The 21,952-nt window shown below is 40.4% G+C and overlaps 1 protein-coding gene across 5 annotated transcripts in view; it reads left to right on the top strand.

Annotated features, from left to right (window-relative positions):
* Nucleotides 1-21,952, top strand: part of MYBPC1 (myosin binding protein C1) — a 111,495-nt gene that overhangs the window by 18,661 nt on the left and 70,882 nt on the right. For all 5 annotated transcript variants that reach the window (XM_006138047.5, XM_006138048.5, XM_075939289.2 and 2 more), the window contains exons 2-3: nt 13,942-13,995; nt 15,521-15,562. In XM_006138047.5, coding sequence (XP_006138109.3) covers nt 13,942-13,995; nt 15,521-15,562 — 96 coding nt within the window. The remainder of the gene's footprint in view (nt 1-13,941; nt 13,996-15,520; nt 15,563-21,952) is intronic.

Genomic DNA, 21,952 nt, shown 5'->3' with positions numbered 1-21,952 from the left:
ATCAGCTAGAATTCCATCCATTTCACTTACATGCCATGCAGCTGTGTCATTGATCGCATACCTGTGCTATTATATTAGCAGGTGATTTTTTATGGAGCAACTACCACAAATAGATTAGGCATCTTGAGGATGCTTTTTTCATACAGGGTAAGGCAAAATCTATATTGGGAATCATGTCCTTTAAGAAGAAAAATAAAGTGTGGGTTGTGGTGTGTTTGTGAGGGTTTAGAAATTCAGATTAAAATAAAGAGAGACTGTCTATTTTTACAATATAGAAACAGAGCACCCTGTTGAACATGTACAATTCTTATGGCCTGAAAGATGAGCAAAGGATTAGATCATGGGATTTACATAACCATGACCAATCCTTTCTTCCAATCACATTTTTATTGTGTTTAACAGTAGCCAAAAACTTTTAGCATTTCATTAGAAGTGAATGGTAAAGAACCACTCAGAGCACAGGGAGATGGGAAAGGGTAGGTGGAGAACTAAGCTTATAGTTACAGTTAAATGAGGGAACAGATTATAAGTATATGGACAGTGAAGAGGGGCTCATAATAGAGAAATGTTTGAAAGCCTCAGTCTTAGAGCAATATTCTCTGTACTGCTGCTCCCCGTCAGCTGACACTAGAGCATATGAAAAGCCCACATTTTTCCTACAGAATGTTTTGTTGGAAAAATACTCTTAAAAATTTACCATTAAAATCATCAAACTTTGAATAATGAATTTTAAACTATTGTTTTGTAAAGATCTTTGAAAATAAAAAACTTTTCATTTTGAAGTCCAAAACCAACTTTTTACATTTTTTGGTTTTGAAAACCAAAAAAATTCATTTCCCCAGTTTGGGGTTCACATGGGTTTTCCATGTCCTTCCCGCTTTCCTGTTTTGCCTCAGCTGATGCCCGTTTAAAAGGAGAATGTGTGAAAGACCCAATGAGGAGATTTCAGTAGAAAAATTTCAACCAGCTGTAAGATTCAGCTAGAACTCTGCTTTTAGTCTAGTCTGCTAGGTTCAAAAGTGAACATGACTTTTTCTGCTGGAAGTACAAATGCCCACAAGCTGATTTCTCCTTATGGTGTAATTAAAAAAAAAGTGGGTGGTGATAGGGAAGGAGAGAAGGATTTAGTTAACTAATTTTCTTGATTTGTAGGCTAAGTTAAAAATAAGTTTTAGAATGCATGAGAACTTGATAATGAGGTTAAAGACACCAATTTAAACTTTATTTAACTATTTTAAACTCTGTTAACTTCTTGGCAGACCCTTAGTTCCTGACTACAGTACACATGCATTCCTAAGACTTCTAAAACTAGATTTCACATCCTTGCACCACTAGATGAGAGTACTGATTGATGATTTCCTCCTACCTGATATAACTTCCACATCCAAAAAAAGACACTTTATAGGTCTTTGTTTTGCAGGGGCCAACTAATGCATTCTAAGAAAAACTTGCAGGATACCCCTTTCACTAGTACCATTTACATTGGGTCAAGATCATGGCAATGCTGATCTTTGATGATCAAAGTAATACTTCCAAAAGGAACCACAATGCTCATGAGAAAAGAGGAGATTGCTAGGGACACTGTGGAAACCTGTAGTTAAGTGATACATTGTGCACAGCTGAGAAAACAGGTAGCTGCAAGTAAGACTAATGAACAGGAAGTACTGTGGGAACCCTCTATGGGATAAATTAGTTGAGAATGAAGATGGCAACAGGCAAATGTGCGACTAAGGATAATGAAATACATTTAGTAGACATGGAAATGTATGCCCCGTTTTCTTTGGTCTATGCTGCACAGAAGTTTCTAATTGTAGAGTTTTGGCCAAGATTGGTTGCAGGGTTGGTTTAATAGCTGATTCTCTTTAAGTCCATTTAGATATATATGTGGTATATCTGGTGATTTGATATCATATTTTTAATTTCTAGCTCCTGTGCACCTATGTAATTAACTAAGGAGAGGGTAATTATGGGGCAAGAATGTACTGCTGACATTAGGTACAAGGGCTGTACTTCCCATTTAAAAAATCCCACAAACCTCTCTCCACAGCTGTGAGATGAAAATCATCAGGAAGGAAACCCTGCATGGTTTGACAGCTTACTCAAATCTGAGATATGGAAGCAAAACTTTCATGATGAGCCTTTATATATATAACTAGCATTATCCGTCCGGTTGTGACAGTAGACATACACTCAGGTTGGTCTGGCACAGGGGGCAAAAGCAGACCTGGCTGCCATCTTGCCCATGAAGGACCAGCTGCTGCAATGGCCATATCCCCGCTGCTGTGCCCCCATCTCATGCTATCTGCACGCACAGTGCATTCACACCCACCAGAGAGTGCTGTGGGGCCGCTGAAGTCCATCATCCAGTGGTGGAGGGCTGGATCCTGGCCAGCCTGCCCGGACCCGCCAGCCGGATTCCCTGTGCTCCTTGCAAGGTATGGTTTCCATTCTACACTCGGCCCATGGACCGCTAACTTATTCCCTATTTGGAGCAGCGTCTGGCTGCCATGTGGGAGTGACTGTTACAATAAATAAGCTGCGGTGGCTGGGGAGATTGGGGACCTACGGGGAGCTTCCCTGACTGGAGTGGGGCAGGGGGCCACTGCTTTGGTTCCCTTTTGGATACAGCTGGCTTAGTACTCTCACCAAATTCAGTTCATCTTCTTTTGGAGTAATAGGTCCAAAGTATGGCTCAATTCTTGGCTACCTGGTCCAGGTCTCTCAATGGTGATATAACAAGCCTCCACCTAACATCAGTGAAAAATGACTGTAAGGGACTTTTCTCCTCCTCCTCAATATTGCAACTCTAGATCCCTGAAAACAAGAAAATGTCTTTGTGCAAATTCTGCTTCAATGTGCAGTTACCTCACCTATGGGGGAAAAGCCCTCTGTAACCACTCTTTTAAAGATACATTTTGTTTCCCTTTTTGGGGGGGGAAGCGGGAGGTGTTGGACTACCCATAAATACTAATCTCTTTATGGATTCAGCAGGAGAAAAATGATATTGCAACTATTTCCCAGCATGCCTTATGATGGCCAGTAACTCCAAGGCATACATTTCAAGTGCAATTCTCAGGATGCTTTGCTGCCAAGATCAGGGTAGTTCAGGTCCAGAGACAGGATGGCAGCAGCCCCAGAGGTCTGAGCTTCCTGTGGACAGAGGCTGCTCCGGCATCCCACAGAGCAGCCTTTCTCCACAGTGAGCCTGAGTCCACTGCAGACAGAGGCTGCTCCTCGGCAGAAGCCCATCTGTGTGAGGGTCTGAGCTCCCCATGGACAGTGGCTGCTGCCACCCCATGCTGCTGCCTCTGTATCAGAGCCAGTCTGCGTGGGAAGGCTGTTTTTAAACTGGCACCTCTTGTGGCAGGCGGGAGCCGGTCTACCCTGCGCTGCTGCCTCTAATACAAGGAGCAGTGCGAGGCGGCAGGGGGATCTTTGGGAGTGGGACCGAGAGCTTACTGGCTGCGGCCCCCGTCCCCGGAGACTATTGAATTTCATGCAGTTATGCGACTATTTGATTACACACTATCATCCCTAGACCAAAGGCCTATTTTAAAGGGGCCAGTACACCTCATTACACTTACACTCCAGTGGCATCTGGTAAGGGAGATGAGGTATAAATTATAGGATAAAGTATATGAGACTGCTGTGGGGCTTTCTATGCCTGCTTCTGGGGGCTGCCATTAGTAGAAGCCATATGCATGTATATGTGTCAGCCCTTATGAAAATCAGGCCACTTATTTAGGACTTTAGTATGGACATTGGAGCCAAATTGTAGGCATTCATTGTGTGAAATCCTGGTCACCATAACAACAGTGCTTAAATGTGACAATGTCCTTCTGATTCCAGGACCGGCTGGGCCTAAAGTGGAATTGAAATTTTAAATTATGAAGGCCTGGATTTAGGAAGGTTCTTGAGCTCTTTCCTAACTTTAATATGAGCAGTATCATGGGATGTATTTCAAATTAATTATTTGCATGCATAGCAAGGGAATTAAAATCCCACGGTAACTGAAAAATGGAATACCATCTGAATTATGGAGAGCAGATTGAAAAATCATTGGGATGACTCAAGTGGCAATGCCTGCTGTTTTACAGGGCTGTGGGGGTGTGCATACAGCTATAAATCAGAAAATCAAAATGTCTTGGCTATCAGCTCTTATCCTTTGTACCAAACTGGATCAGTAATCCACCTCATGACATGACTCAGACATGGAAGAATGTCTGAAGATGTTATCTAAGTGACAGTTGTGCTTTCTCTATTTGCTAATTACACTTCTTGACACACTATCCTTTCTCACTAGCCTCATGCAAGGCAGTGCTAGGTTAAGTTCCTTTCTTTCTGTAGAGTTATTTACCATCAGCTGTCTTAGAAGCTTCATTGGAGAGACAAGGTTGGTGAGGTAATATCTTTTATTGGACCAACTTCTGTTGGTGTTTCACATCTAACTGATAAACTAGGCTCTTCAGGGAGCGCAAAATTAACAAATGAAATGTATCAAGCATGTACTACTACTGCTGCCTAAGAATTACTTTGTTGAAATAGCTTCAGGAAAAGAGATTTATTTCTCAGTTTCAATGCATTAGTTTTGCCCCATATACTCCAGGAAGGCAAAATTCATTTTAGCAGCCCTAGTAGGAGACAGACTGTCAAATCTATTGCAGCCTAGTACAACTCCATTGCAACTTATTGGCATTAAACTAAGTAGATGCAAGACAGACCTTTCAATTCATTTATTTACTCTTAGATCATTTACATCTTTGCATATCTGGCCAGCTGGAATAAGATTTCTTCCCTCCTTCTCAGCTGAAGTTTCACCAGACTTCTGTGCTCTGCATCCCAGGAAGTTCATGATGATTCAATGGAAAATTTCTTCTCTCCACTAGCTGTGGAATGTCTCATTGGGCATTTGGACACCAATACTTTCACCACAGTAAAGTCTCTGAGAGCGCCTGGCCAGATGGCCTTATAAGGCAACCGAACTCTTCAAGTAGCATTTGGGGACCCCAGTGAGCATGGAGAAAAGAAAACAACAGTGGCTGTAGATTGAACTTGCTGGGCTCTTTCCTAGCTAACAATCTATTTCTGAGGTCAGACAGGAAAGAGAAGTGGGAGCTACAGAGTCCTATTAATATTTTTTCCTGGCTAGTTTCAGAAATAAAGCTGTCAGTCAAGTATGATCATTAAAGGGGCTGCACAAGGAGTCGCAGATCCAGTTTGGGGTCCATTGCTGGCCTCCTGGATTTCTGTGGGGGGAATCCAAGCCTTTAGGTCCCTGGACCCATGTTTTAACTTATGTAGCCTGAACAGAGTTCATCACAGCCCAATCTAGGAGTCCCCAGAGCCATGCGGGAGACAGACACTTTGGTTAGCACTCCATCCTGACAACTGGAATCCTCTATCCAGTTGCCTAGCTCCCCTGCAAGCAGTACTGACCCTTCAGACTCCTCTGTATTTAAACACCACCTGTCCCAAAAGCCCACCGAAAGATACGAGGCTTCTGGTCAACAGTTTAAATCTCTCTGGAGGCATGTGGTAATCATAAAGCAGATACTACACAGAGATACTCTTCATGGAAGTCTAACACATTTGCTCATGCACTTCATCATATAAAGCACAAGGGAGTACAGATTATATAAACATAACAAACAGTCTTACCACCATTCTTTTTACGAGCTCTCCCTTCCCATGGGAGTCCTCAGAGGGTTATCTGGGCCCAGGGAGGTAGGCAGAGCTCCTTGATTTATGCCATCTGCTATCTGATAGGATACTTCTTTCTCCTTTTGAGCTGGAGACAAAATGGGCAAAGACCTCAGATTGATCTGTTCTTCCCTTTGTGTAACTTTTAGTCTCTCTTGTCAGGTGACATCCTGGTTCTCCTTCCTCAGGTGACCGGAAACCTCTGCCAAGTGACTTCATTGCCAAGATGACCTCTCCCTTGCTAAATCTGTTCTGCATGGGAGCCAATCTGATGTTTTAGAGCTCTTACCTTTTAATGGAAGAGCACTTAAAATCAACAACTCTTTTTTTGTTATTCTTTTAGCCTATGTCTACACTGGCATGATTTTCTGGAAATGCTTTTTCCGGAAAAGCGTCCGTGGCCAATCTAGACGCGCTTTTCCGCAAAAAAGCCCCGATCGTCATTTTCGCGATCGGGGCTTTTTTGCGGAAAACACTACTGTGCTGTCTACACTGGCCCTTTTCCGGAACAGTTTTCCGGAAAAAGACTTTTGCCCAAACGGGAGCAGCATAGTTTTTCCGGAAAAGCACTGATGATTTTACATTAGATCGTCAGTGCTTTTCCGGAAATTCAAGCAGCCAGTGTAGACAGCTGGCAAGTTTTTCCTTTCAAGTAGAAATAAGGAATCTTCTGGAAAAGGGCTAATTTTCCGGAAAATCGCATCTGCACTGGCGCTTTTCTCTGGCAAAAACCCCGAGCCGGAAAAAAGCAGCAGCCATGTAAATGCGAATGCCGCGGGGGATATTTAAATCCCCCGCGGATTTGCAATTCCGAAGTGTCTCATTAGCATCCCTTTTCCGGAAAGGGATGCCAATGTAGACACAGCCTATATGTAATCCTTTCTTCAAGCTCACTTCAAAACAAAACACTGACTGAACAGGAGATTCAGGTATCAGCCAGCATCTTTTGTATGTCTGAGGGTATATCTAGACTATATGGCTCCGTCGACGGAGCATGTAGATGAGTTTACTAGACATAGGAAGATGAAGCGGCGATTTAAATAATCGCCGCTTCATTTACATCAAAATGGATGCCGTGCTGTGCTGATCAGCTGATTGGTAGCATAGTGGGGCAGTCTGGACGTGCCGCGGTCAACAAGGGAAGCCTTTGTCGACCGCTGCGTTATGCCTCGTGAAATGAGGTTTACCAGATCGGTCGACAAAGGCTTCCCTTGTCGACCACTGCACGTTCAGACTGCCACCAAACAGCTGATCGGCACAGCGCAGCAGCCATTTTGATGTAAATGAAGCATTTTCCTATGTCTAGTAAACTCATCTATATGGCTCCGGTGATGGAGCCATGTAGTCTAGATATACCCTGAATGTATGAGACTTTGTTTGGCGTGACTGTCCCTCATTTATAAAGTAAGTTCCTTGAGGCAGGGATCATGTCTGCTTCTATGACGGGGGTGGGCAAAAGGGCATCCGCGGGCCAGATCTGGCCTACCAGGAGGGTTGGTCCGGCACACAGAGGTCCTGCCGCTCTCCCACCCCCAGGTCAATCAGAGTCTGGAGGCAGGGGGGAAAGCATGTGAAGGCTCCTCCCACCCTGCCTTGTCCTGCAAGAGGCTCAGCGCTTAGATTCAACTGCCAGCTGCTGTTCAGCTGGCTGGTGACTCTAAGGGTGGCACTCCCTTGAAGGGTGGGGGTAGACTTCTCATGCTCCCCTGCCCCTAGACCCAGATTGACCTGGAGTCAAAGGAGGAGCACGTGAAGTCTCCTCTCACCATGAGGGTTGCAGGCACCTAGAGGGAACTGACAGCTGTTCAGAATAGCTGGTGGTTCTCTCTGGGGTGGGTAGGGGCAAAGACTTCATGCACTCCCCCACCCACAGATCAATCGGGCTCTGTGGGTGGGAAGCACGGAAGTGTCCTGGCCCTGCCCCTTCCACCCGAGGCCAGGGTCAGAAATATTTCTGAAATGGCTCCTGATCAAAAACGATAGCCCACCCCTGTTCTATGATCTGAATATCATCAGGAAGAAACCATTAATACTAATCAAAACCATCAAAGATCTCCTTGATCCAATGACCCCCCCTCCATTCTCCATTTTTTTTCTCACCCAGTGAGTCAGAACTTCCCAAACAATATCCAAAATTCAAACCCCAGAGTTCATGGAAAGGTGAGCCTTTCAGCTGAGGCTGGACTGAGTTAAGAAAGATTAGCCTAGATATACAAATTTTGGTCCATTACTTTTCTGTTTTGGTTCTTTGTAAAGATCCATGGAGAGCTGACTCTACAGAGCTAGTACTCCTCCTTATTTCCCATTCTGTTTTAAACTCTTAAACATACATTAAATAATTTGCTACTGCTATGTTTCTGGGTAAGGCATTGCTGTCATTGTCAGAGAGATGTTATTTGGTTGAGCAGACTCTCCTACCACTGACAATCGTGACTGGGAAAGGGAGATGTTCCAGAAGATCTTTTCTCTATTAAGATGAGATGCACCGTATGAAAATATTTGAGAAACTCTGACATCAGCAAGTTTACAGCTTTAGGTAAAAACCATATGTCACTTCACGTGGTTTTGAATGCAAATGCAGTAACATTTTGAAACCTTTGCTTTCAGCTGAGGGATGTTTTTAAGGTCAAAACTCAAAGCAAAGCTCAAATAGTCAGAACCAAATCCAGATTAAATGTAGATATGAACTCATATAAAACATCACAGTGATCATGTTGCATATATACTGACTTCTGATGGAGTTTCACCTTTATCTTCACTTGTAGAGGTCCATGACTTGGGAATGTATGGTCCTGGGTGCAGTCCCTGTAGCTAGTGTAATAAAATCTCTTTGTATTCTTTACACTTATTCTCTTTAGTGTCTAGCGTAATATCTGACTTCATACCTCTGTAGCTGAAAGTTCCTGAATCATCCCATAATTTTTGTGTATTACAAGTATTTTTCTCTTTTAAATATTAAATGAATTTATTAAGAATGGTAAGTATGAATCTAGTTATATTTATACCTAATGACAGGGGAGTAGTCTTAATAGCAATCCTGTGTATCAGAAATTAAAACTTTGTTTCCTGGACACCACCTGGCTTGTAGTTCCAAAGGTTAATAGATTAATACCCTGTCACGTGGCAGAAGTCCATATTCATTGACTTCAGCATTAATTATTACAGTTTGAATAGTTCAGCCTATTAAATTTACTCTTGCTAAAATTAAACCTAGAATTTGATACAATAGGTACAATAAATAGAGTTGCTTTTTGAACCAGCGTACAATCCTAATACCATTATAGTTTAAAAACAAATTAACTTATTCTGCTTTAATAATCAGCTGTTTAAAGATGTTTAATGATGAGGTAATAAATAAGAAGTACCACAAACCTGAAGTTCCTTCATCATAATATCTTCAGGTTAGACAATATATGATCCCCCAAAATAGGCCTCAATTGAATTAGAAAATTTGATGCCACACCTTAAGTATGATGATGGCAAAATTTCTTCCATATATCAAATAATAAAATGTAAATGATCTTCTAGTTCTTAACCATAAGGAGGGATGGTGGGAGATACATTATGGAAAAGAACCAGGATAGCATCACCTGTATGGTTAACATGAAGTTCTTTATGGGTAGGCTTGGAAGGATTAGATTTGTACTGGTACATGCACAAACAAATCAAAAAATATTTCCATTGACCACAGAAATTTACAGACACTGAAAGGGAAAAAAGATGTGTAAGAACTTATTAGCATTTGTTTTAGGGATATTTACTTTGTATATTTTGTATATGATGTTGACAATATGTCTTTTAATGGTGATAAAAATTTAACTGTTTGAATCTCAACATTTATTTTCATTAAATAATTATTCTCTGACCTCTGCTGTTGTCTGAGCCTCTTAATTCCCCACAACTGTGAAAATGTAAATTGATTAAAAAAATTAAAAATACTTGAGAATGTACATCTATATTATCTGTATGAATTGTTAAATTTCAATTTCAGCCAAGTCTGTTTACCTGTCTTGTATTATGTATCCAATAGTGTACAAAAAGTAGACCAGTAGCACAGAAAGGTGTCAGAAAATAGGTGTGTTTCAATATACGTGAGTGACAGGGATACTTTTAAGATAAAATTATTTTAGGCAAGGTAGGAAAGGAATAAAAGAACATTTGTCCCCTAAGATCTAGGTGGTAGATCTTTGTTCTGATATTTTGTGCTTTCTACTTGCACAGAATTTCCACAAACAGTAATGGAAAATATGATCATGTTGGGAGAATGGCATGTCAGAGTTAAGGTCTATTATATGGCTCAGAGAGAAGAATTTCACTCTAAAACAATAACACTAACAGTGGTACTAATGCTGCCAGGAGGGTTCATAGAATCATAGAATACTAGAACTAGAAGGGACCATGAGAGGTCATTGAGTCCAGTCCCCAGCCCTGTTCCTCCAGTAAGTTAGTCTGAAGTGCATCAGATATTTATGTATTACCAGATAGTATACTGATTAGAGCTCACTATCAATGCTCATACCCTGTATTCCTCAAGTTGAAAGACATTGTGCTAGAAATGGGATATCTTTGCTATACAGTAATTCCTCATTTAAAACTATAGATGCGTTTCTGAAAATGTTCATGCTAAGCGAAAACACGCTATGCCAGGTCAATCTTCCCATTAAAAATAATGGAAAAGGTGGGGGTTGCGTTTCAGGTAGTGTTGGCAAAGTCAATTTTTTGTTGGTGCTGTGTTGTCAATGTCAACATTAGATATCTAGCAACACAAGATAAATAGCAACACAAGTCACCGTGGTTTATTAAAAAATAAAGATAAACACATGAGTAAGTAGAGGAGCTCTGTGACCATGTGTATTCATCCGCTCATGTGAATTACTACTGTTTTCACCAACTTATAACTCCGTGCCAAGTAGTCTGCCACTTGATTATTTTCTTGTTATTTTGGGGATGGTCATGTTATTTGAAAAACGTTCCCAAAAAAATCGTGCTATTGCGAAAACATGTTAAGCAGGCACGTGTTAAATGAGTAATTACTGTCTGAAAAAGGCGGTGGAGGGGCAGGAAGCACCAGTTAAAAGCATCATTATGAGGATGGTTTTTGCCCTGATTCAGGAAAGCATCCATATTCAGGACCGCATGTGCTTAAGTCTCATTGATTTCAAGAACCCAAACTAAGTGTCAGAATGTATTTTTACTTCAATGAGTCATCTCGGGGACATGTTTAATTGCTGTTCTGAAATGGCTTAGTTTCCTGAATAAGGGCCTTGTATTGCAGTATCCCCAGAGTTCCTCAGTCAGGTGTTATACAAACACACAAGTTGGGTCTCGGTCCTGAAGCATTTAAAATCTATTTTGAAAAATATATGGGTTATAAAGATTAGTTTAGTAGGCGGTAGCTATTTATTTACTATGCTGAGTTATGTAACTAGGAAGTCAGAACAAAAAACTAATGTAATTTGATCCAGAATTATAACAAGTAGTAGGTCAAATATAAGGCAAATAAAGAATAGAATTGTCAGATACATAGATGAACGTGATTTGTTATGGAAGAGTCAATGTGCTTTTGGGAAAACCATGCCTTACCAATCTACTAGAATTATTTAAGGGGGTTAACAAGCATGTGGAGGTGGATGATGCAGTAGCTATAGCAGGGGAAAGCATGCAAAATACAGGCTTTTGGTCAATTTGGCGTGCCAGGCCTTTGGATCTAGCCCACTGCCCACCAGGACCCTTATGTGGGCTTCCTGCCTGCCGCAGCCCCAGGCCACTCAAAGTAGCCAGCTGCCGGGGCCAGGTGCCTCTAGGTATGGCATGACCCTTGTGGGGGGAGGAGGAGAGACTTCCTGGAACAGCCAATGGAAGATGTAATGATTGTGCTTGGGGGCAGAGGCAGCACTCAAAATCTCTCCACCCTGAGCTTGCAGCTCAGAAAGGCACATGGCCCCAGCAGCCAGCTGCTTTGAGCAGCCTGGGGCTCTGGCATGCAGGGAGCCTGCCTGAGGGTCCTGCTGGGCTGCTGTCTGGGAGCCACCTAGGTCAGCACCTCCTGGCCAGAGCCTGCATCTGACACTCCACCCCCTCCTGCACCCAAACTCCCCACACTAGGAGACCACCCAAATCCTGTGCACTCCTCCTCACCCCTGGTTCCAGGTCACCAGTCTCTCCCAGATCCTGCATCTCCTTCTATACCTTTCCATCAGGCCAGAATCCTCTCCATTACCCAAATCTGCACCTCAATATCCTGCACCAGGTCACAATTCCCTCCTCTACCAAAACTCTTCTCAGATCCCATACCCTCTCATGCATTCCAATCCCCTACAGTAGCTCCCTTCTGCACCCAACATCCTTTCCATACCTCATTGCCCTCCACAGAAAAGTGCAGCCAACCATTTACCAAAATCTTGGAGTAGTCCCCCATCAAAAATTATTGCCCTCCCCTGGCCTATAGCATACTCAGACTTTAAGAAAGCCTTGAAGGGGTCCATCAGGAAAGGCTCTTAAGCAAAGTAAGTTGTCATGGGATGAGCAGGAAGGTCTTCTCATGGATCACTGAGGGTACGTCTACACTTGTTCCCTAGTTCGGACGAGGGATGCAAATGCAAACGAGTGAAGTAGCTAATGAAGCCTGGATTTAAATATCCCGCACTCCATTAGCATGGTTTCCTCAGCACGCTAGTTCGAATCACAGCTGATTCGAACCAGGAAGTGCGCGCCAGGACGCGTTATTTCGAACCAAATCCTTTGGTTCGAACTAACGTTACTCATTTTTTAAAAGACAAGAAGCAAAGGATAGGAATAAATTACCAGTTTTCAGAATGGAGAGCGGTAAATAGTGGTGTCTCCCAGGGACCAGTAGTGGAGCCAGTGCTGTTCAATATATTCATAAATGATCTGGAAAAGGAGGTGAATAGTGAGGTGACAGATGATACAAAATTATTCAAGATAGCTAAGTTCAAAGCAGACTGTGAAGTGTTATAAAGAAATCTCACTAAATTAAGTGACTGGGCAACAAAATGGCAGATGACATTCAAGCTGATAAATATGGAGTAATGCACAATGGAAAGCATAATCTCAGCCATATATACAAGATGATGTGATCTAAATTAACTGTTGCCACTCAAGAAAGAAATCTTGGTGTCACTGTGGATAGTTCTCTGATAATTGTTGTTCTATGTGCAGCAGTAGTCAAAAAAGCTAACAGAATTCTAAGTACCATTAGAAAATGGATAGATAATAAGACAGTTTCATAATGCCACTATGGTATGCACACCTCTTGAATACTGGGTGTAGTTCTTCTCACTCTATTTAAAAAAAGATATATTGGAATTGGAAAAGGTACAGAGAAAGGCAAGAAAAATTATTAGGCTATGGAACAGCTTCTGTATAGGAAAGGATTAAAAAACTGGGAGTTTTCAGGTTAGAAGAGAGGCAACTATGAGAGGATATCAGAGCGGTCTATTAAAATCATCACAGGTGTGGAGAAAGTGAATAAGGAAATGCTATTTACTTCTTCACGTTATTATACAAGAATGAGGAATCACCCAATGAAAATAATAGGCAGGAGGTTTAAAACAAAAGGAAGTACTACACACACACGCACAATCAGCCTGTGGAACTCTTTGCTAAGGAATCTTCTGAATGCCAAAACTATAACAAGATTTAAAAAAATTAAGTAAGTTCATGGAGGATAAACCCTGTAGCCAAGATGATGCAACCTCATGTTCTGAGTATTCCTAACCTTTGAGTGCCAAAAGCTGGAAGAAGTCAACAGGGAATGGATCACTCCTTGATTTTCTGTTCATTCCCTCACATTGGCCACTTTCAGAAGACAGGATACTGGGGTAGATGGACTATTGGTTTGACCCGTTATGACCATTCTGATGTTGTTAAGGCTAATAATGATCTTGGTTGTAGGAAAGTGTACTGAACCGCTAAGTAGATTCTCTGTAGTAGCAAATAGGCCCTGTTATAATTTTTTTTCTTTTTTGTACAGAATAAAAACATTTTAAATATAAATCTCTAGAATAGCTGGTATCATTTTGAAGACACCATACAGAGAATTTATAAATGACATAGGGAAGATGTCTTATCTTACATCTCAAAATATAAACTGATTTTTGAGATTTGGTTTGAAGCCTTAATCTGACCTGAATGTTAGTTAGTGATTTAAAAAATTATACAATTAAATGTACGAAGAATATTTTTACTTCAAATTCAGCTTTTTCTTTTCTTTATTTTCAGAGACGGAAACTGAGGCAGAAATTTTGCCACCTGCAGAAACAGCGCCATCTCCAGGTTAGTAAAGGAATTGTACTAGTTACCTGATTTGGACTGTAGCATGAACAGAATTGCGTGAGTCTGAACTGTGTTACATACTGGATGGTGTCTTTCTTTCCGAAGAGGAAGTGAGGTGGTGTCTTTATTTACCAGTCACGTAGATATGTTTAAGAATTGCTAAGTTCTCAGACTCAATTTTTGTTTGGAAGAGAGCTGATAACTATGACATTGAAAATACCTTTCTGGACACAGTCATAGTTAAGGGATGATAAAATTTTTGGAATTGATTATGTACAAATGGAATAAGACAGTTAACAAAATAGAACCTGGTAAAACCCAGGAGTAGAGAACCCTTTCGGTAGTTACCTCAGGGTTGTCTCGGGCACAGAAGATGAGTCACTCCGGAGTTAACCTGCCTGTTCCAGTGAGGATCTACTATAGAACCTCGTTGCCAAAATAATGAAAGCAGATAGCCATACTGACAGTTTTAGGCTATTTGATCTTCAGTCCTCCCCAGGAAGAGATGCCAGACCATATCTCCAGCACTGTCCCTCTGTACCAGAGGTTGGCAAACTCAGGCCCAGGGTCCAGATGGGGCCCACCAAGCATTTCTCTCCAGCTCAGCCAGCTGATTAGCAGAGGTGTATACTCACAGCCAGCAGCCTGTGTTTAGCTGTCCCTTCCCTCCCACCTTGCTCCATCTTGCAGCTGAGCTGCTTCCAGGATTCTCCTGCTAGTTGTGCAGGGTGAGGTTGGAGGGGAGTGCTGATGTCCGGGTGTTCCCCTGCCCCTGTACCCCATCTCTGCACAGCAGGGGTTGTAGACAGAGATACACAGTGAGCAGAACTGCTCCAGTCTGAAGGGTGTGACTCAGAGGAGTACAGAACAGAGTGGGGAGAGACAACAGAACAGGACCAATTTCCATTAAAGAGACAGAGCCTGGCTTCTCAGAAACCTAGCCAGCACAGGCAACGTGTCACTGTCCCCCACACACTACCACAAGCACTCTCCTGTCTGTGCCATACACACTTAATCTGTGTCACATACTCTGTCTTTCATACACAAAGTGTCTCTTACGCACACACACAGACACGTACACACTCTCGCTCTCGCTCTGTCGACCCAGCCCCACTCCTTCCACGTGAAGTCCCACTCCTCCTAGGGGCTGGAGCTGACCTGCAACCACATACCAAAATTTGTGAAAGTGACCTCCCTGTGAAAATTATTGTCCATTCCTGCTCTTTACTATACACAACACTAAAAAAAAAAAATTGGCCGGGGCCAAGGAGATCTGAGGCATTTCAATAGTATCAGAACATATAAAACACAAAATGCATGTATATTATTCCAATATATAAAGTTTGGTGTGGTAAATTATACTTACACATATTACAATTACCAGTACCCCTAGGAAATAGCTTTTTCGGTGGGGTGGAAGGTTACACAGAAGACCAAAGGCTTTGTTGTATTCTTTATAATGCTGTGTAAGTTTTTCTTTTTACTTTAAGATTCTCTCAAAAATGTACTTGTATTTCCTACACAGAACAAAAAAAACCAAAAGAGGATGGAACCGAACAGGGTAAAGGTGAGTGAACGACCCTATCAAAAAAGCTGGAAGCAGGCAGAGCATCAGTCAGTGCTATACCGATGCTAGATTATTTGAGCTTTTTTTTTTTTTTCAGAATTGTGGTACATTATGTTACAATAGTGTGGTTTGAAGCTTCCTTGATTTTTTTCCTGCATGACTCATTGAGCACATTGAAATTATGCTGTTTATGGGTTTCCTTCAAAAGTTCCGTAAACAAGTATAAAACACACTAGCGTTTGTGGAGCTGTGTAGTAACCATGATTAGTTAGATAAATTAGATAGATTAGTTAGATAAAATGGTCCATCTTCCTGGGTCAGATTTCAAATGATTTGCATGAGCAGAAAGTCATCTTCAAATGAGCATGGATGGTGTCACTGAGTTCAACAAAACTCAGATTGGTGCATACCAGTAGTTCTTATGCAAGGTGGGCTATCTCATTTTATCATCCAAGGCTGTTTCTAGTCTATCTCAGAAGTTATTTCACATTGTACATTTTCAGCAGACATCTGGTCAGCCAAGTCCTTTTGGTTCTTTAGTAAACTAATATAGTTGCTTCATTATTTTTTCCTTCATTTTGGGCCCAGTGGTAACCCTCAATATATGTTGTGTCAAAATGCAGGACAATGTAGCACTTTAAAGACTAACAAGATGGTTTATTAGATGATGAGCTTTCGTGGGCCAGACCCACTTCCTCAGATCAAATAGTGGAAGAAAGTAGTCACAACCATATATACCAAAGGATACAATTAAAAAAATGAACAAATACTGCCTTACTTGACACAACATCTGGTGTGAACACACATAGACATACACATAAACAGCTACATTTGCAACATGCATAGCTATCTCCGCTACTTAGCTGAAATTAGAATCTGGCCCTCAGTTGGTAATTCTTCCATTTAGGAACCTACATTTGGAGGGATTGGCTACCCTCTTATATGAAAAGAAAGATCAAATATGGCACAGACTGGCAAGTTTTTCCACAAAATCATCTGCTTTTGTGGAAAAACTTGCCAGCTGTCTACACTGGCCGCTTGAATTTCTGCAAAAGCACTGACGATCTCATGTAAGATTGTCAGTGCTTTTGTGGAAATACTATGCTGCTCCCATTCGGGCAAAAGTCTTTTTCCGAAAAATTTTTGCACACAAGGGCCAAAGTGCTTTTGCGGAAAAGCGTCCTGCCAATCTAGACGCGCTTTTCCGAAAATGCTTTTAACAGAAAACTTTTCCGTTAAAAGCATTTCCGGAAAATCATGCCAGTCTAGGCGTAGCCACTGTGTATTATTTTGTTCTCTCTATGAAAGTAGAATTAGAACAGCTGATCAGCTCACTTGGAAATGGACAATGTGGTTATTGATTCAAATATGAGTGTTCTGATTCTGATAAATAATCTCAATGAGACTAAGATCTGTTTATTCACTATTTGGAACAGGCCTTGAATATCTACTATGAGTTAGAATCATAGAATACTAGAACCGGAAGGGACCTCAAGAGATCATCAAGTCCAGTCCCCTGCCCTCAGGGCAGGACCAAGCACTGTCTAGATCATTCCTCATAGATGTCTATCCAACTTGCTCTTAAATATCTCCAGTGATGGAGATTCCACAATCTTCCTAGGCAATTTATTCCCGTGTTTAACCACCCTGACAGTTAAGAAGCTTTTTCCTAATGTCCAACCTAAACCTCCCTTGCTTCAATTTGAGCCCATTGCTTCTTGTCCTGTCATCAGAGACCAAGGAGAACAATTTTTCTCCCTTTCCTTGTTAACATCCTTTTAGATACTTGAAAACTGCTATTGTGTCCCCTCTCACTCTTCTCTTTTCTAATCTAAACAAGCCCTATTCTTTTAGTCTTCCCTGATAGCTCATGTTTTCTAGCCCTTTCATTATTTTTGTTGCTCTTCTCTGGACCTTTTCCAATTTCTCTACATCTTTCTTGAAATGTGGTGCCCAGAATTGAACACAATGCTCCAACTGAGGCCTAATCAGCACAGAATAGAGTGCAAGAATGACTTCTCGTGTCTTGCTCATAACACTCCTGTTAATGCATCCCAGAATCATGTTTGCTTTTTTGAAAGTGTCACACTGACTCATATTTAGTTTGTGGTCCACTATGACCCCCTAGATCCCTTTCTGCAAGTACTCTTTCCTAGACAGTCGCTTCCCATTCTGTATGTGTGAAACTGATTGTTCCTTCCTAAGTGGGGTACTTTGCATTTGTCCTTATTAAACTTCATCCTGTTTACCTCTGACCATTTCTCTAGTTTGTCCAGATCACTTTGAATTATGACCTTATCTGCCAAAGCTCTTGCAACCCTTCCCAGCTTGGTATCATCTGCAAACTTAATAACTGTACTCTCTATGCTAGTGTCTAAATCATTGATGAAGATATTGAATGGAACAGGTCCCAAAACAGACCCCTGTAGAACCCCACTTGTTATGCCCTTCCAGCATGATTGTGAACCATTAACCATTCTCAGAGAGTAGTTATTATCCAGCCAGTTATGCATCTACCTTATAATAGCCCTAGGTTGTATTTCCCTAGTTTATTGATAAGAAGGTCATGCAAGACTGTATCAAAGAAACTTTTTGTTCTCTCCTAAGTGGGTGCTTATAGATTTGCCATTTTAAAAGACTAGAAGTGATATGGCATGTAAGACTTGTTTACAGATGACTTTGGAAAAAATAAGCAGCAGTGCATGGCCATTTGTTTCAAGACAATCAGAATGTTGATGTTGAGAATGTATGAACCAAATATCACTATCCGAATAAACATGCTGAATTTAGCATCTGTGCATGCTGCTAGCTGTCTTCCAATAGTGCTTTTATTTTGCCACAAAAATACCATGGGAAAGACTTAAATCTGTCATTCTTGGTACCTGTTCTATTCTGGAGCATTTTGCACTCTAAATAGGTAGAAACAGAAGTGAAGATTTTTGCCTTAGAATAGTCTAGCAATTATGGATTATGACTGCTTGAATTTTGACCTGGGAAAAACATTTTGGTCCTGAATTTGAACATCTATAGTGTCTTTCCCTCTAACTGTACAAGTCTAAATTTTGCTGGACTAAAAAGACAGCATGGTAAGTATCTCATCAAACAATACTGTTCTGTACCTTTTAATACAATCTGTCACGTAGTCTTTAAAGCTTCACTCTAGCAAAGAATAAAGAGATATGCTGGAGAGCAGGACTTTTTCATGGCACTGAGCCATTTATTTCTAGTGCTTGGAATGATTTTTAAATTAAAAAAAACCCCGAGATTCTACTAAATAAAGTAAAAAGTTGAGGTGTTTCCATTTTTAATCACATTTCAGCTGTCAACAACCACTGACGTAAGAGTTCCAATAAGAAACTGTCAAGATTTTGATATCAATAAGTGGCCTAATGGGGCTGTTCTTATACATAGCAACGTAGAAATGATTGTCAGAGCATACTAAATGAGTCAGATGATAATATTAATTACAATTATTTTGGGTGCATTGCACTCTGAACCCAACCCAACCCTGGGCAGGGATTCCATTGTGCTCATCTGTTAAAAATAATGTTGTCTGTGGTATTCCTTATAATAATGAGCATATCTCCTGAATGTCAGAAGAAAAGATCCCTATCTTCCCCATTTGCTGAAGTCATGTTGTATTAGAAAAATATATTTGAATGGCTCTTGTTTACCAAGAAGAACCACGGAGAGATCCAGCCAATTTAGTCCATCATGGAGTTAAAACCTGTTTCCCCGCTTTTGCAGGAGCCATTTTTTGGGTCTTCTCTGAATTATCAGGGATGGTAATGGATTTCACATCTAGATCTAATAATGAATGGGTATTTGATAGATCAGACAAACAAATTCCAAGGTACGATAGTTTATACCAGCCATCCACTCAGCTACATGGGAAGTTGACTATCCGCAGGAAGGCCAGATTATACATGAATCCTACAGCCAGTCATGAAAACCTAAGTATATTGTTCACAAGTTCGAGATGATTTTTGTGGCATAGAGCCAGTCAGAAAACATGTAGCTACCTGTGTGCGTGTTCAACTTTTTGTTACTTGTTGGTAGTTACTGTCTGTCCGTAGTAAAATATTTGTCTGCCTGTTATGTTATTAGTAGGTTTCAGAGAGTTGGCAAAATGGGTCATACTATGTGAAAAATTCTTTTTTTCTCCTTCTAGGGTTTTCACTAGACATGATTAGCTCAAAGCAGCAAAAATAAAATGTGTTTGTTCCTGTATAATTTTGCCACTATCATAGACATCTGAGTTGTGTAACTGTAAAGCTACGAATTCAGATGCAGCTACTAAGTATTCATTTTATTTTCAGAACATGAAGTGTATCAGCAGGTTTCACCAAATTTATAGCAGTGTAATTGTATACTAATCCCATTTTCCTTTTTTCTTTTTTTTAAATTTAGCATCATCTTGTATACAAAATATTATCATGGTTTCCTCCACCGTTAGAATGATTATATAAATCTAAAAACAGCTTGCTTATTCCTTTCTTTAGGTACCATCCAGTCATTCAGGTGTCCACTAATATATTTCTGTGTATTTCACTCATATGCTTTCTCTAGGTTTCATTCAGCCATCTACTAAAATGTCTGCATAGTTCATCCTTGTATTTCCTTTAGGTTTCACTAAGCATTTCATCTGTCTACTACAACTTCATTTCTTCCACTTAGGTATTAAAGCACTGAGCAGCCAACACTTCCTGTACAGTTTAATGGGAGCTGCTGAGTGCTCAGATCTTCAAAGAGCCAAACCGTCTATTTAATAAGCTTTTAGGCATGCTGTTTTGAAGAGTTTGGTCATTGCTAGGACTGAATTGTGCTCTCAGTTACAGCAGTGTAAGTCTAGATTGACTCAATAAGTTTAACTGGAGTTACTTTAGGTTTATCCCAGTAAAAACAAGAAAATATATGTTGGGCATATGTACATTAATTTGAATATCCAAGATTGCAAAGATATCCTCATCTCCCTGATAATCTCTAAGGGTGCTTCTACACAACAGTGTTATTGCTGTTTAGCGGCCGTTATTCCAAAATAACAATGCAAGCATCTACATGGCAGTTCTCTTATTTCAATATTATTTTGAAATAATTTTGAAATAATGGACAGCTTATTCCGACTTCTGTAAACCTCATTCCAGGAGGAATAACGCCTGTTCCAAAATAGATGTTTCAGAATAGCAGTAGTGTGGATGCTCCACTGATGCTATTTCGAAATAGCTCCTCCCCAGAGCCATTCAAAGTAATTACTCCTCAGTGCCTCCTGGCCTCTAACTTGAGGTAGCACGTCCACATTAGGGAAGCTCAAACTAAGAGGCTTCCCTGTAGTGTAGCTATGCTATTTCTAAATAAGCTATTTCGGGGAAAAAAATCCGAAATAGCTTATTTCTAAATAAGTGTACTGTGTAGATGTACCCTAATTTATGAATAGCAATATGATTTATTTTATCCCTACAAAGTGCTATAAACAGTATATGCAATAATTGACCAACTGTTTTATGACTTTCATATATTGTTAGTGTAAAAATGCTCATTCCCATCTATTTCATCTCACTTTACTCCATTCCTATTTGTGAAAGGGAACATATTTAAATATTGTTTTGTTCATAATATTATTTCTAAATTGTGTTGAGATCAAAACGCGTTTCTTCCATAAAACAGACATTGTAGAATATAGCTCTCCATTGCACCTAAGCTAAAGTAGCTAACGTTGCATGGGTATAACAGGAAAATCTGCCCTAGTATATGTATGGGGTTTTAGCTTTCTCATTCATCAAATGTCATCACCTATTCATCACTTGCTTAAGCTGTAGCAGCAAATAGCCAAAGTACTTGCTTATATTACTAAACACCTTGCACAATTCAGAAGCCATAATACATAGAAATATTGTGTATTTTAACGTTGCTGTTTTGCATCTGCTCTGTTCAATTAACTTTTGCTGCTGTTTTACAAAAGCAACAATAGTAACTCCAAATTTAAAATTGTGTTCTGTTTTTGGTTAAAGAGCATTAATTTGTTTGTTAAACATGAGAATATATTGAATAGGACTAAAATTGTTCTAAAATTGTTCTATGTGTAGATTGAATTTTGGGGGGAGTTTGAGGTGAATTCCTTCAATTCGTAGGAGACTCAATTACTTTTGACTTTATAAAGTTAAATAAAATAAAGTTTATTATGTAAAATATGTATATTTTATTTAACTTTATAGGAACCATAAAATCTGAGTTACAAACGCCTTGCAATAGAAGTTGTTTGTAACTGAAATGCTCATAAATCTGAACAAAACATTATAGTTGCTCTTTCTAAAGTTTACAACTGAACATTGACTGAATACAGCTTTGAAACTTCACTGTTCAGAAGAAAAATGCTGCTTTTCCTTTATTTTT

The sequence above is a fragment of the Pelodiscus sinensis genome, chromosome 1, assembly GCF_052426305.1.
Source record: "Pelodiscus sinensis isolate ZL-2025 chromosome 1, ASM5242630v1, whole genome shotgun sequence".
Lineage (NCBI taxonomy): Eukaryota > Metazoa > Chordata > Testudines > Trionychidae > Pelodiscus > Pelodiscus sinensis.
This window is presented reverse-complemented; position numbering and strand designations above follow the sequence as displayed.